General features: G+C 38.1%; 1 protein-coding gene across 2 annotated transcripts in view; it reads left to right on the top strand.

Moving 5' to 3' along the window:
- The window catches only part of SBF2 (SET binding factor 2), a 495,886-nt gene that overhangs the window by 84,503 nt on the left and 395,601 nt on the right, over positions 1–15,782 (top strand). For both annotated transcript variants that reach the window (XM_018059528.1, XM_018059527.1), the window contains exon 2: positions 10,170–10,255. In XM_018059528.1, the coding sequence (XP_017915017.1) occupies positions 10,170–10,255 (86 nt within the window). The remainder of the gene's footprint in view (positions 1–10,169; positions 10,256–15,782) is intronic.

Genomic DNA, 15,782 nt, shown 5'->3' with positions numbered 1-15,782 from the left:
AAATTATGACCAACCTAGACAGCATATTAAAAAGCAGGGACATTACTTTGCCAACAAAGGGCCATGTAGTCAAGCCTGTGGTTTTTCCAGTAATCATGTATGGATGTGAGTGTTGGAGTATAAAGAAAACTGAGCACTGAAAAATTGATGCTTTTGAACTGTGGTGTTGGAGAAGCCTCTTGAGAGTCCCTTGGACTGCAAGGAGATCCAACCAGTCCATCCTGAAGGAGATCAGTCTTGGGTGTTCATTGGAAGGACTGAAGTTGAAGCTGAAACTCCAATACTTTGGCCACCTGATGCGAAGGCCTGACTGATTTGAAAAGACCCTGATGCTGGGAAAGGTTGAGGGCAGGAGGAGAAGGGGACGACAGAGGATGAGATGGTTGGATGGCAATAGTGACTCAAGGGACATGAGTTTGAGCAAGCTGTGGGAGTTAGTGATAGACAGGGAAGCCTGGTATGCTGCGATTCATGGGGTCACAAAGAGTCAGACACGACTGAGCAACTGAACTGAATTAATTTATTTTTTAACTGAAGGATAACTGTTTTACAGAATTTTGTTGTTTTCTGTCAAACCTCAACAAGAATCAGCCATAGGTATCCATATACCCCGTTCCTTTTGAAACCGTCTCCCGTCTCCCTCCCCATCCTACCCCTCTAGGTTGATACAGAGACCCTGTTTGAATTTCCTGAGACATACAGCGAATTCCTTTTGGCTATCTGTTTTACATATGGTAATGTAAGCTTCCATGTTACTTTCTGCATATATCTCACCCTTTCCTCCACTCCCCCGTCCATAAGTCTGTTCTTTATGTCTGTTTCTCCACTGCTGCCCTGCAAATAAATTCTTCAGTACCATATTTCTAGATTTGATATATATGCATTAAAATACGATATTTATCTTTCTCTTTCTGACTTACTTCACTCCGTATAATAGGCTCTAGGTTCACCCACGTCATTAGAACTGACTCAAATGTGTTCCTTTTTATGACTGAATAATATTCCATTGTGTATATGTACTGCAACTTCTCTATCCATTCTTCTGTCGATGGACATCTCGGTTGCTTCCATGTTTATTCGTGTTGTAGCATTTGACAGGATTTCCTTTTTTAAGACTAAAAATTATTCCATGTATGTATGTACCCCATTTTCTTTATCCATTCATCTGTTAATAGATTTTTAAAAAATATTTATTTGGCTGTTCCAGGTCTTAGTTGTGGCATGTGGGATCTCGTTCCTGACTAGGGATAGAACCGGTACCCTGTGCATTGGAATCACAGAGTCTTAGCCACTGGACCACCAGAGACATCTCTGTTAATAGATGTTTTAGTTGCTTTCACCTTTCGGCTGTTGTGAATAATGCTGCAGTGGACATGAATGTGCAAATGTCTCTTTGAGGTTCTGTTTACAGTTTTTTTTGAATATATACCCAGAAATGGGATTTTTGGATTATATGATAGTTTCTTTTTTAGTTCTTTGAGGAACCTCCATACTGTTTTCTCTAGGGGCTGTACCATTTTACATTGTAGACAACAGTCCACAATAGTCCCAGTTTCTCTGCGTCCTCTCTAACACGTGTTGTTTTCTGGGTTTTGATAGTTGCCATCCTAATCTGTGTGGTTTTAATTTGCATTTCCCTAATGCTTAGTGATATTGATCATCTTATCATATGCTTGTTGGCTGTTTATATGTCCTCTTTGCAGAAATGTCTATGTAAGTTCTTTGCCTATTTTTAAATTGGATATTTATTGTCGTTGTGTTGTTGGAGCACTTTATACATTGTGGATATTAACTCCTTGTCAGATGTCTGGCTTGCAAGTACTTTCTCCTGTTTTGTAGGTTGCATTTTACTGTGTTTTAATTTCCTTTGCGGTGCATAAATCTTTAAGTTTGATGTCCCATTTTGCTGTTTTTACTTTTTGTTGCCTGTATTTTTATGTCGTTGGTAAGAAATCATTACCAAATCCAATAACATCAACCTTTTCCCTTTTGTTTTCTTCTAGGAATTTTGTAGTTCAGGTATGGTTTAGGCCTTTAATCCATTTTGAGTTAATTTTTGTATGTGGTGTAAGGCATGGATCCCTTTGTATTCTTTTACATGCAGATAAATAGTTTTCCCAGCACATTTTGTTGAAGAAACTGTCCTTCCCCATTGTGTAATCTTGGCACTTTTCTTAAAGATCATTTGACCATATACATGAGGGTTTATTTTTGGATTCTCTATTCTGTTACATAGATCTTTTTTTTTTTTTTTTTGCTGCACAGGGTCTTCATTTTGGTGTGATCATTACTGCTTACAGGGGCTTTTCTAGTAGTGGGATGTGGCCTTCTTTTGTTGTGGAGCACAGGCTTTAGTGCTCACAGGCTCAGTAGTTGAGGTGTGTGGGCTTAGCTGCCCTGTGGCATGTTTGATTTTAGTTCCCCGACCAGGGATCAAACCTGTGTGCCCTGCATTGGAAAGCAGATTCCTAACCACTGGACCACCAGGGAAGTCCCTGTTACGTTGGTCTTTATGCCAGTTCAATTGTGCCGTTTTGATGCTGTCTTTTATATGGGAATTCAGCAAAATTGGCAAGCTACATTAATGCTACCTCCATCTTCTTCAGATTTTTACTTTTTACAGATTTGAAGAGGATGTCTTATGTTTTCAACTATGTAACTAATATAAGTGTTGATTGGGACAGAGTAAAACAAATGCTAAAGCTGAAACTCCAGTACTTTGGCCACCTCATGCGAAGAGTTGACTCATTGGAAAAGACTCTGATGCTGGGAGGGATTGGGGGCAGGAGGTGAAGGGGACAACAGAGATGGCTGGATGGCATCACTGACTTGGTGGATGTGAATCTGAGTGAACTCCAGGAGTTGGTGATGGACAGGGAGGCCTGGCGTGCTGCAATTCATGGAGTCGCAAAGAGTCGGACACGGCTGAGCGACTGAACTGAACTGAGCTGAAAACAAATGTCAGCTAAAGGCTGCCTTTAGGTTGCCATTGATTTCTCAGTACTCTTTGGATGTGTTTGTGGCTCAGTCGCTAAGTTGTGTCCGGCTCTTATGATGCAATGGACTGTAGCCTGCTAGGCTCTGTGTTCATAGGATTTTCAAGTCAAGAATACTGGAGTGGGTTGCCATTTCCTCCTGAGGGGAACTTGCCAATCCAGGAGTTGAACCCATGTCTCCTGCATTGGCAGGCGTATTCTTTACCACTTGGGCCATCTGGGAAGCCCTGAGATAATATGAACAGTGGGAACTCCTTTAAAGTATATTCTTTAAGTAAAAGAGTAAGTCTTAACTTGATCTAACTTTTCTTGTCTCAAGCCTGTCTTTTGTGGTAGATTCTTTGCTGCTAAGTGTGTGATCTCATTCTTAATGGCAGCTTTTTATGATGGGGATTATATTAACCATATTTTGAGGTTGAGAAAACAGATTTCTAGAGAGTAGGTGAAATAGTAGAGCCTGAATTTGAACTTAAGTCTGACTAGCCTCCAAGCCCAGGTTGTTTCCACTATACTAATCAGAGGTTAGATACACTGTGCCTGCCATCTTCCTTTATCAGAACTTGTCTTCTTTGTGTCTAAAGACAAATCTATGTGCAGACTGTTCTTGTCCTCCTTGGGAGAGATGATGATCAGTTAGGAACCAAGGGATGGGCAATCTGTGATGAAAGTATGAGGACATTTTAGCTGATGTATTGTTCTGCATTATCCATTCATTTACTTGTAAAATTATTTCAAAGGTCAGTGATAAAGGCTACTGTTTCATTTGTATAATAATTACTATTTAAAGGTTTCTGTTAGTACCATTCATTTAATTTTCTTTTTGGCTTTTCACTATTTTTTCCCAACTATTTATTGAGGTAAAATTGACAAGCAAAATTTAAGATATGTAAAGAATACATCATGGTGATTTGATATACATATGCATTGTGAAAGAATTCCCCCATCTAGTTAATTAATTCATCCATCATCTCACATGTTTGTCTTTTTTTTTAGGTGAGTACAAGTTCTACTGTTAGCAAATTTCAATTTTGCAATATAATGTTGTCAGCTATAGTGTTGTCACCGTGTTTTACATTAGATCCTCAGAACTTACTCATCTTATAGTTGAAAGTTTGTACCCTTACTAACATCTCCCTGTTTCCCCCCAGCATTACTCTAGCTGAAATATGCCAGACAGAGAAGGACAAATACCCTTCTGTGTTAACAGAATGAGAGACTTCTGCTTTTGCATGCACATATTAATAAATTCAGTCCGTTATTTGATTTATATATTTGAAATGTGTTAGTGAGAAAGCCCATACTTTAATTTCCATAATTATTCATGAATGTCTGCAGTATTAAATGTAGACTGAGTATAAAGTTTGCTGAGTATAAAAATCATACGAGAAACAAAGTCATCGTGAAAAGAGGTTACCATGTATATGCATCATGCACTTTTAGAAAACTCGAATTGCATTTTAGAAATTGAAGTATAGTTGATTTGCATCATTTTGATTTCAGGTACAGAGCACTGTACCTGACTCAGCATTTTTATAGGTTACTCTCCATTTAAAATGACTACAAAGCAGTGACTATTTTCCTGTGCTGTATAGCGCATCCTGTCGCCTATCCATTTTATACATTGTAGTTCTTACCTCTCAACCCCCTATTCCCATCCTGCCTCATAAGTGGAATAGAAACAAACTCACAGGTATAGAGAACAGACTTAATAAATTGGTTTTTAAGCCATGAAAGAATGTCTGCTTTTAAGATTTTTTTGGGGGGATACACCATTTGTTGTTGTTGCTTAGTTGCTCAGTTGTGTCTGACTATTTTGTGACCCCATGGACTGTAGCCCACCAGGCTCCTCTGTCCCTGGGATTGCCCAGGGAGTGCTACTGGAGCGGGTGGCCATTACCTTCTCTAGGGGATCTTCCTGATGGAGCCTGCATCTCCTGCATTGACAGGCGGGTTCTTTACCTCTGAGCCACCTAGAAAGCCCTTGTAGTTTCCGTGGCAGTTCATGCTGTCATTTGTGATAGTTCTCATTCTCACAAGGTTCTTCATTTATATTGATTCAATAACATCTCCTCTGAATTATAGCTTTTGGTTCTAGTTTGTTCCACTGTATCTTCTTCCATATAATAGCTCTTTACACATTTGGAGAAAGTTCTCATATGTGCTTCTTAATTTTTAAGCACTTTTAAAAACACTTTTCTGACTAAATCTTCTTTTACGTAAAATTTTCCAGACCCTTTACCAGTTCGAAAGGGCTTGATCTATCATAGATGCCTTTTACAGTGTATTATTGTTTGGCCTGCTTTGTGACAAGGAATCATAGATCTAGTCTAGTCTAAGAAGGAGGAATATTGTGACAATACTTCTAAAGGTTGATGACACACGCTCCAGTGCTACCCGTTTACTGGAGGTCGAACTTAGCCAGCTGCCCACCCTTTCTCTTGCATCATTTCTGCTGCCTCCTATATCTGTACTGCCAACCTGTGCTGTACTGGCAACTGTACTGGCAAGTCTTGGCCTGGGCTTCTGCTCTTCTGTAACTGGCTTTACACATGACCCCCTGTGGTTGCCTGACTCACAAGTCTTGATACATCTTTTTAGCTGCTTTAGTCTCTCATTTCTTCTATTCGGAATTTCCCAGCAGAGGAGCCAGGTTTGTCTAAGGTACCTTTTGTAGGTCACTCTGGTCATAAGTTGCTTGCCAGTTGCTTGCCCTTGCCCACCTAATAGTCCCATTCATTGACTCAACAAGTATTTTATTAAATATCTAATATATACTAGTTATTGTTCTAAATGCCTGGGATACATCAGTAAACATAGCAAGTCAAAATCACTGTTTCCATTCTAGTGAGGTGAAATATACAAGTAGAAGTAAATGTACTAGTCAAATTAATGATTTTATAATTGCTCTGTGGTTGGTAAGAGAGAGAGGATTGTGTGCTTCTGAACATGACTGCTGCCCTTCATTGAACTGGTGCCATTTTTGATGGAATGTGATATGGGCAGATGGACTTCAGAAACAACTCTAATATAGATAACCACCGATCTAGTTGTGTAGACAAACATAGAGAAGATTTTTAAAATTATGCATTAGAGTAGCATTTCTCAAAATTCAGAGCCTGTGTTAAGCCAAGCAGTATGTATTTTATATGTGTATACTTTAAACATATGCATGATACTAAAATGATTGATTCCTGTCAGTTGATACGATCAACAAATATCAAGCATCCTGTTTCATATAGAGCAAAGTATTGCATTTCTTCAGTTAATTAACCCTTACTGACTTCATTTCTTCTGCAAATGAACATCTTCCTCATACTGTTAGCTATTCCACACCTACGGCATGCTACTTAGCACTCCCTGAGAATACTGTTTGACTTTCCTGCAGTCATCTGGTAAGGCTTGAACAGTCACTTTGGCAGGGTGAATGGTTGGATCATCCTAGTTCACTTGATAATCCTTGTGGTGGGCCGGGTAAGTGGATTACCCAGGACCCAGGGGAAGGTGGATTACCACACATAAAGAAGGGAAAAGTGTGCCTGATCACGCCAGTATTTCCTCACCCTTCTAAAATTTGTGTGGGGCGGTTTGTCTAGCATTTGCTCTTTTTTTTAAAGAAAGCTATTTCCAAATGTGTTGGTATCCTGCTAAGAGTCCCCCTTTTTATGTATGAGCTCCACATTTGGTCATTGTATTTCCTGACTTGATGATGCAGTGGTAGAGTAGGGGCTGGGAAGAAAATCAGGAAGGCCTTGACTAATAACTGCCTCCTCTTTTTTTTTTTTCTATTTAGCTGTACGCAACGCACTGAACAATCACAATTTGTCAGCCTAGCACCTGTCTTTCCTAAGAAGTGACCCCATTTCTTTTGAGAAGTGTCTCTCTCCCTACCCAGTTACCCATGCCCATTTAATACATAGTGCAAATCGGAGCTGCATTCCACAGCCATTCTGATTGACTTCACCTCTGGACACAAGAATCAGCCCACAGGTGGACATTTGACTCTAAAACAGTCTTCCCGCAATATGGCTTGCTCCTCAACATAAAATGTCATCTTATCAGCATTCTTAAATACAGCCAGTGCTTCCTGTAAGAATAGTTTTAGGTAAATTATATAAACTTGGAAAATAAATTTAAACATTCAGTTTAAACTCTTAAAATCGAAAAAGAAGCATCAGACAATGTTCATTTACTTCCATAGTGTATTCTCCTAAGTTTCTCAAAAGTTAGCTGCATCAATTTGCATATTTGATATTCGAAACCAAGTTACTGTAGCTCCTTCCACATTTTTTTATTTTTATGATTAGTAAAAATTGATGTGATAAAATATTTCCTGAGCCTGAAGTACATGAGTTATGACTTTCAGAATTGAAAGCGATATAGGAACACCTGATTAAATATGATGAGATATGTAATATTCATATCACTTTTTAAAAAGTGAGAGGAGATATAAGTTTAAAACAATTTCCATCAGTATTAACAAATCTATTGAAATAAACATTTAGCTCAGTATGAACTAAGTGCCAGGCATTCATTATGCTAGGTACTTGGGTATATAAAGATGGTTCTGAAAGAACAAGAAGCTGTCTGTCATTTCTGTAAAAATTTCCATGATTTCTCTGCTACTTATGTCATTGTACTTACTGTGATATACTGAAATTATCAGTTCATTTTTCTGGTTTCTGTTCTCTTAATTCCTTGAGATAGGGACCATGTCTTTTTCATTGTATGTCTCCAGTGTCTAGTAATTTATTGAATTAAGTTTGCTATGAATGTAAGAACTGGTGATACTTGAGGTGGATTTTGGAAGCTGAGTTTCTATAATGAATCACTTTTAGTTTACTCTTACTGAAATCCTTTGTTTCCCTATAATGGTTGGTATATGAAGAGTTACTATACTGCAGCAGTTGTTCATTTTTGAGAATGTTTTTATTTTGCCTTTTTCAAATGTGACCTCAATTTTAGAACAATTCTGAGTTGGTCAATAAGGTGAATTTAACTTTCCATTTATCTTTTAAAGGTAAGAATTTGGTCATAAAGTGATTGAAGTCTAAGTGAGGGCCAAGGGGAAGTTCAGTTCACAGGGATGAGGATGAGAGATGATAGTGGATGATTTCTTTCTGAAAAATTGAATCAGGTGTTAAGGTTTCCTTAAGTTAGATGCACAAATAATCAGAATGCTGTTGCTTTTACTTCAGAGTGAGTGGGAACAACATGTAGAATATATAAGAGCAAAGTACAGCAGAAAGCAATTTAGACCTAGCATATACTCTCTAATCCAAATTGCTCACAGATTATATCCCCAAAGATCAATTTTGAATTGATCTGGTCTTTAGTGTCACAGGGTAATTTTGTAATAGACTATGCCAAAGCCTTTGACTGTGTGGATCACAATAAACTGTGGAAAATTCTTCAAGAGATGGGAATACCAGACCACCTAACCTGCCTCTAGAGAAGTCTGTATGCAGGCCAGGAAGCAACAGTTAGAACTGGACATGGAACAACAGACTGGTTCCAAATAGGAAAAGGAGTACATCAAGGCTGTATATTGTCACCCTGTTTATCTAACTTCTATGCAGAGTACATATGAGAAACACTGGACTGGAAGAAACACAAGCTGAAATCAAGATTGCCGGGAGAAATATCAATCACCTCAGATATGCAGAGAACACTACCCTTATGGCAGAAAGTGAAGAGGAACTTAAAAGCCTCTTGATGAAAGTGAAAGAGGAGAGTGAAAAAGTTGGCTTAAAGCTCAACATTCAGAAAACAAAGATCGTGGCATCTGGTCCCATTACTCCATGGGAAATAGATGGAGAAACAGTGGAAACAGTGTCAGACTATTTTTTTGGGCTCCAAAATCACTGCAGATGGTGACTGCAGCCATGAAATTAAAACATGCTTACTCCTTGGAAGAAAAGTTATGACCAACCTAGATAGCATATTCAAAAGCAGAGACATTACTTTTCCAACAAAGTTCTGTCTAGTCAAGGCTATGGTTTTTCCAGTAGTCACGTATGGATTTGAGAGTTGGACGATGAAGAAAGCTGAGCGCCGAAGGATTGATGCTTTTGAACTGTGGTGTTGGAGAAGACTCTTGAGTGTCCCTTGGACTGCAAGGAGACCAACCAGTCCATCATAAAGGAAATCATTTCTTTTCTGAATATTCATTAGAAGGACCAATGCTGAAGCTGAAACTCCAACCTTTGGCCCTCTGATGCAAAGAACTGACTCATTTGAAAAGACCCTGATGCTGGGAAAGATTGAAGGTGGGAGGAGAAGGAGACGACTAGGATGAGATGGTTGGACGGCAAAACTGACTCGATGGACATGAGTTTGAGCAAGCTCCAGGAGTTGGTGATGGACAGGGAAGACTGGCGTGCTGCTGTCCCAAGGTTGCAAAGAGTTGGACACGACTGAGCAACTGAACTGAATGATACAGATGAGTGCTTTTCAACCAGGGGCATTTTTGCCCTCCTCCCCGACCCCGAGCATATTTGGCAGTGATTTGGAGACATTTTTGGTTGTAACAACTTAGGGGTATTAGATGTGGTGTTGTTAACTTTTAGTGCGTTAAAGCTAAGGATGTTACTAAAAATACTATAGTGTACTATAAGGCACAGGCTAGCTCCCCTCCCACTGCCTTCAAACCCAACAAGGTATTATCTGGCCCAGAATGTCAGTAGTTCTGATATGGAGAAACCCTGTTTAGGCAATTGTCTAATTTCCAGGCCACTCTGAAAAATCTTTCTTTAACCCTGCATGGTGCTTAGAACCCATAACTGAAGCTTAGTGCTAACAGTGCCATTTCATTTGTCATTGAAGATTACTTTGTCTGCATGGTAAAGGTCTTAAATTTCAACTTGAGATACTGATCAGAAGATGGCTTTCCTTATTGGAAATAAAGGGTAGTTACTCCCATGATGTGGAGACTTGATTTCACATGCCTGTTTTTCGTAGTATTTTGTGTCACTCTTTTGAGAGTCTGTAGGATGGGAATTACCTATCTTTTCAGTATTGTGTTTAGAAGATAGTTTTATACCCTTTAAAACATGAAAATGTTTAATCAGTATATAAATTTATTCAAAAAGTATTCATTTAGAAATAACTATTAATAAAATGAGTATTCAGATTTTTAAGTACCTGTAACTTAATGCACTCTGATTTTATTAATAGGGTCAGGAGCAGGTCTGGGGAAAATAATCCAGAGATTTCCACAGAAGGACTGGGATGATACACCTTTTCCACAGGGAATTGAACTGGTAAGTTGATGTTGTATTACTGTACTTTTATGATACTTTTCTTGTTTTATTTATGGTTATATTTATGTTGCAGTTACTTTAAAATTATTTGGTGATTTAATTGTAACACATTATTAAAAATAATCTCCCCAACACAGAAACCTTTGACCTACATTGATTCTGGAATACCTGTTTTGCTGTTCTTCCCGTTTAAATTTCTCTTTAATATTAAACATGAAATAGATTATCTTTATGTACCTGGAAGCTGAAAAATTCCTCTGATTCTTATAATCAAACTCTTAGCCTAGTATCTTCAGTGATAGTCTGTGTCATTAATCAAATATTTACTGTATCTTTTTTTCCTGAAAATTTCAAGGTCATTGTTTTAGTGAAAACTAAGTAAAAACGTAGATAAACAAAACCAAAGGTTGGTTTAATAGTGATCAATCATGGTTTGAATTTGGTCTTGAAATCAAAATTCTTTCTTTCTCAATTCTTTCTTTCTAGTTAGAGGATTTGTATGTAGTTTTGTAATAGTGCAATTAACTGCCTTATTTTTGTCAACCGTTTTAAAGCAATTTATGGTTGAGCATAATTTATATGACTAACACAGTCTCTGGTGGTGGATCTGTGGTGATAAAATCAGAGACTGAAAAGATGATCACTAAAGTATTTTTGCAATATGACTATAAAGTTTAGAGAGTGTGTATATATGTGTTTGTATATTTGTATGTGGTCATCTATATTGTATGTATATTTACACACACACGAGCAGTATTCATCAAAGCAATTGTTTTGAGTGAACAGTTGGTGTAATATGACAATGAAGAGAAGAGTGCTTGGGTTGAAAATCCCAGCTGAATGGTGTGATTTCTGGCAAGTTACTTAGTTTCTTGAGCAACAAGAGTCTTCCATCTATAAAATGAGGACACTGATAGTACTAATCTCGTAGGGTTATGTAAAAATAAAATGAGAAAAATACAAATAAAATGCTTAGAACAGTGTCTTCCATAAGTTCAGTCATAAAGTTCTCAGTAAATAAGGTAGCTTGCTGATGTTATTATTGTTGTCCTTGGTGCTTTGTGTTTGACATATTGCAGCTCCTACCTCAGAGGAAGAACTGTTCAGTCTTTTGTTAGCCTGTATCAGAAATGTTTATTAGTAATAAAACTGATGTTGAAAATTATGATTTTTCTTATCTTAGCAAATGACTGTCCATTTCTGCCTCCCTGAGGATAAAAGATACATTGCTAAATGCTTAATTTTGATTGTTAAACCCAGTTGTGTAAAGAAGCATGTGAGTTCTATAGCCCCACAGAGGGGGTAAATCTTGAGTTTAGGCATTAAAAGGGAGGGAAGAGTATGAGAATCTGTGAGGTAATAGAGAACACATTGGGAAAGACCCTGATGCTGGGGAAGATTGAGTGCATGAGGAAAAGGGGATGACAGCAGATGAGATGGTTGGATGGCATCACCAACTCAATGGATATAAGTCTGAGCAAACTCCAAGAGATAGTGAAGGACAAGGAAGCCTGGTGTACTGCAGTCCATGAGGTTGCAAAGAGTTGGACATGACTGAGCAACCAAACAACAAAGTGGTCTCTGCCGCTAGTTCCTGGCACAGAGCTTCTGAAACCCTTGTAATTTCCTAAGTCAAAAAATACTAGAGACATCTTTTGTTCTAATATTTGATCTTTGATCCTGGTTCCTGCCACAGGGCTCCTGAAACCTTTGTAACTTCCTGGGGAGTAGGAGTGTTTTGTTCTGATGAGGTGACTCTTGGGGGACTCCTGGATGGTTCCTGGATGAAGAGAAGGACCAAGCCATGATTAGAAGCTTGGAACTTTCAGCATTGATCTGCTATTCTCTTGAAAAGGGAGAAGGGCTGACAGTTTAGTTAATGATTGATCATGCCTACATGAAGAAGCCACCATAAAGATCCCCAAAGTATGGGATTCGAAGAACTTCCAGGTTGTTCACCTACGGGGAGAGTGATGCACCCCAGCTGCACAGAGAGAGAAGCTCCTGTGCTTGGGACCTTCCCAGGCTTCCCTCTGTATATCTCTCCATCTGCTGTTCATCTGTATTCCTTATCATATCCTTTAATAAATTGATTGTATTTTAAGTGAGCCACTTGAGCAAATTAATTGAATCCAAAGAGGTTGAAGTCATGGAACCTCCGATTTGTAGCCAACTCGTACAGAAGTTGCAGGTAACCTGGGGACCTGCTTGCAGTTGGCATCTCAGGTTGAGGGGAGTGTTGGTCTCATGGGACTGAGCCCTTAACCTTAATCAATCAGTTAAATTGTAGGACACCCAGCAGATGTTGTGGATAATTGCTTGTTTTGAGGAAAAAATCCCACACATTGGGTGACTAGGAGTGTTAGAAATAAAGTATTCTGGGTAAGGTAAATGTTACCACATGGAGGAGAAAAGTAGGTTTTTGAAGAGCCTCCTTGTATTCCTTTTTCTTCTCTTCCACATCTCTGTAAATACTAGTAATTGGTCTTACAGTGGATAACTGACATTTGTACTGTTAAAGCTTACAGTGGATAACTGACATTTGTACTGTTAAAGCTTTTAAACTGTTTCACTGTCCTTTTTAGTAATGATTGAAAGGGGAGCATTTTGATACTTGAGGCCTTTTAGAACTTTTGTGTGTTCCTAACTCCCCTCACATAAATGTGCGGATGGATATAAATTACATCAGTTTGACAGTATGAACAGTGAACCACCTTCATAAATTTCAAGGACAACTGATGTTATTGGGTTAGAGAGAGATCATGATTTGACTGTAGTTTATTTAGCTATGACTGAGAAGGAATACTTTCTGTATTTCAAAAGTTCAGACATAGATACTGTGATGCCTCTGATGTCTCTAGTAGTGATGGAGAGACGTGTTGATTTTCATTTCAGTTGAGTTCAATCACTCAGTCGTGTCTGATTCTTTGCTACCCCGTGGGCTGCAGCAAGCCAGGTCTCCCTGTCCATCACCAACTCCCAGAGTTTACTCAAACTCATGTCCATTGAGTCAGTGATGCCATCCAGACATCTCATCTGCTGTCGTCCCCTTCTCTTCCTGCCTTCAATCTTGCCCAGCATCAGGGTCTTTTCAAATGAGTCAGTTCTTCACATCGAGTGGTCAAAGTATTGGAGTTTCAGCTTTAGCATCAGTCCTTCTAATGAATATTCAGGACTCATTTCCTATAAGATGGACTGGTTGGATCTTGCAGTCCAAGGGACACTCAAGAGTCTTCTCCAATACCACAGTTCAGAAGCATCAATTCTTCAGCACTCAGCTTTCTTTATAGTCCAACTCTCACATCCATAAATGACTACTGAAAAAACCATAGCTTTGACTAGACGGACCTTCGTTGGCAGAGTAATGTCTCTGCTTTTTAATATGCTGTCTGGGTTGGTGATAACTTTTCTTCCAAGTAGCAAGCTTGGTCCATACCATTTCTATCTTTTATTGTGCCCATTTTTGTATGAAATGTTCCCTTGGTATCTCTAATTTTCTTGAAGAGATCTCTAGTCTTTCCCGTTCTATTGTTTTCCTCTATTTCTTTGCACTGATTACCGAGGAAGGCTTTCTTATCTCTCCATGCTGTTCTTTGTAACTCTGCATTTAAATGGGTATACCTTTCCTTTTCTCCTTTGCCTTTGGCTTCTCTTCTTTCACAGCTATTTGTAGCATCCATTTTGCCTTTTTGCATTTCTTTTTCTTGGAGATGGTCTTGATCCCAACCTCCTCTACAATGTCACGAACTTCCGTCCATAGTTCTTCAGGCACTCTGTCTATCAGATCTAATGTGTTGACTTTACTACTAACTAAATGAATATTTTTTCTTTGTGGGAAAGACAGTCCTGTGTTCCGGTGCTGTCAGGGTCTCTCCAGTAACAAGTAGAGTCTTATGGGATTGGTGAAACTGAGATGTTAAGAAGGAGGATAACTTTTCCTCACCTAAGATTTTCCTAGATGATTATGTTGGGAGATTTTTTGTGAAGCATTTCAGAATGTTTGGGGCTAGATTAATATTTAAAGATTATTTATCTTGCTAGATTACATTGGGAACTTTCTCTTTCCTTTAAATTTTTTCATAATTGATAGCAATTCCCATTTCCTAATGTCTGTTGTGCTTTTTCAGGTACAGAATAAATTTGTTTATATTATCTATCAAACCCATTTTAAAACATACAAAATTGTTAACTTACATTTTTGTTGTCTTACTATTTATTGCTCTCCATGGGGGTCACAAAAAGTTGGACACAACTTAGTGACTGAGCACACACACACTCTATACCTTATATGTTAGAAATGTGCAACTATTCTGCATATTAACAGCAATAACTTGAAGACTGTGATATACTGTGTAATCTAGAGCAACTCCTGCAGCTTTAAGACCAGAGATAGACCTAATAAAATTTTAGTGTAATTGAAGATGATGTGGTTCAGTCTCTTAAGTGGTTTGTTGATTCCGGGGTTATAGTGACCCTTTTCTGATGATTTACATGAAAAAAAAAATCTTAACTCCTCCAAGGTGGTGGTAGTGGAGCAACTTTTTAGCATGTAACGTTAATGTTAATATCTAACAGTTGTATATGATTGATAGAACATGATGAATTGACAAATTAGATGATTAGAGATAGTATTAATATATCTAATTTAAAGGTAGGTATATTGAGGATTAGGAAGTTTAAACAGTTTCGCTAAGGTCTAACAGCTGAGATGCAGCAGAACTAGGATTCAAACCCAGGTCTTGTAACTCTCAGTCTCAGTCAAAATCTGAGAATATTCTGAGAGTGATACTTTAAGCTATGGTTAGCATTTAAATGCAGGATCTGAAAACAGGATTCTATAATTTGGTAGACCTGAGGTTCAGAACTCCTAAAAGAATGCTGTGCTGAAATAATGCTGTGTTATTAGAAGCCAGTTTCATTTATTTATGTTATTTGAGGATGAGCCTGGCTTCAGAACATAGTATTATATTGAAATTATTTTCTGTTGTCATCTCTCCTGCCCACACAGCAAGTATTTCATGTATTCAAATTCTAGTTGAAAGGCAATTGTGTTCAGCCTGAAGACTAAACTTTATGACTTGTGGGAAAGGATTTTAGACATTCATTCACTAATAAGTCAAATCCCAAATTTAATACAGAGGATGCTGAATTTAGTCTTTCTAAAGCTTTTGTGTAAAAAACTTGCCTTCTCTTTCTTTTCTTCCATTGAGATGTGCTGAACTTTAATTTGGATGGTTTTTAAAAATAAAAATATGAAAATAAGCTAAACCAAACATAATGACTGCTTTTCCAATTCTAGGATATTTTTATCTTTTTCTCGTACCTTTTAGGCATACATGGAAACCACAGACAGTCATAAAAATAAAGTTTCAGTCAATTTTAGTGACTATTTCAAAGAAAATTTAAGAATTGTTCTGCAGAGGCATACTATGGCTAACAATCTATTTCTGATCATGGGAAGCAATGTTTGTATTGGCTTCGTTTTGAGCATCAACAAATAGTATTGTTTTAGGCACCAGCTCTTTTT

Source organism: Capra hircus, chromosome 15, assembly GCF_001704415.2.
Source record: "Capra hircus breed San Clemente chromosome 15, ASM170441v1, whole genome shotgun sequence".
Classification (NCBI taxonomy): Eukaryota; Metazoa; Chordata; class Mammalia; order Artiodactyla; family Bovidae; genus Capra; species Capra hircus.
Note: the sequence above shows the minus strand (reverse complement) of the source record. Positions and strands in the feature narration are given on the sequence as shown.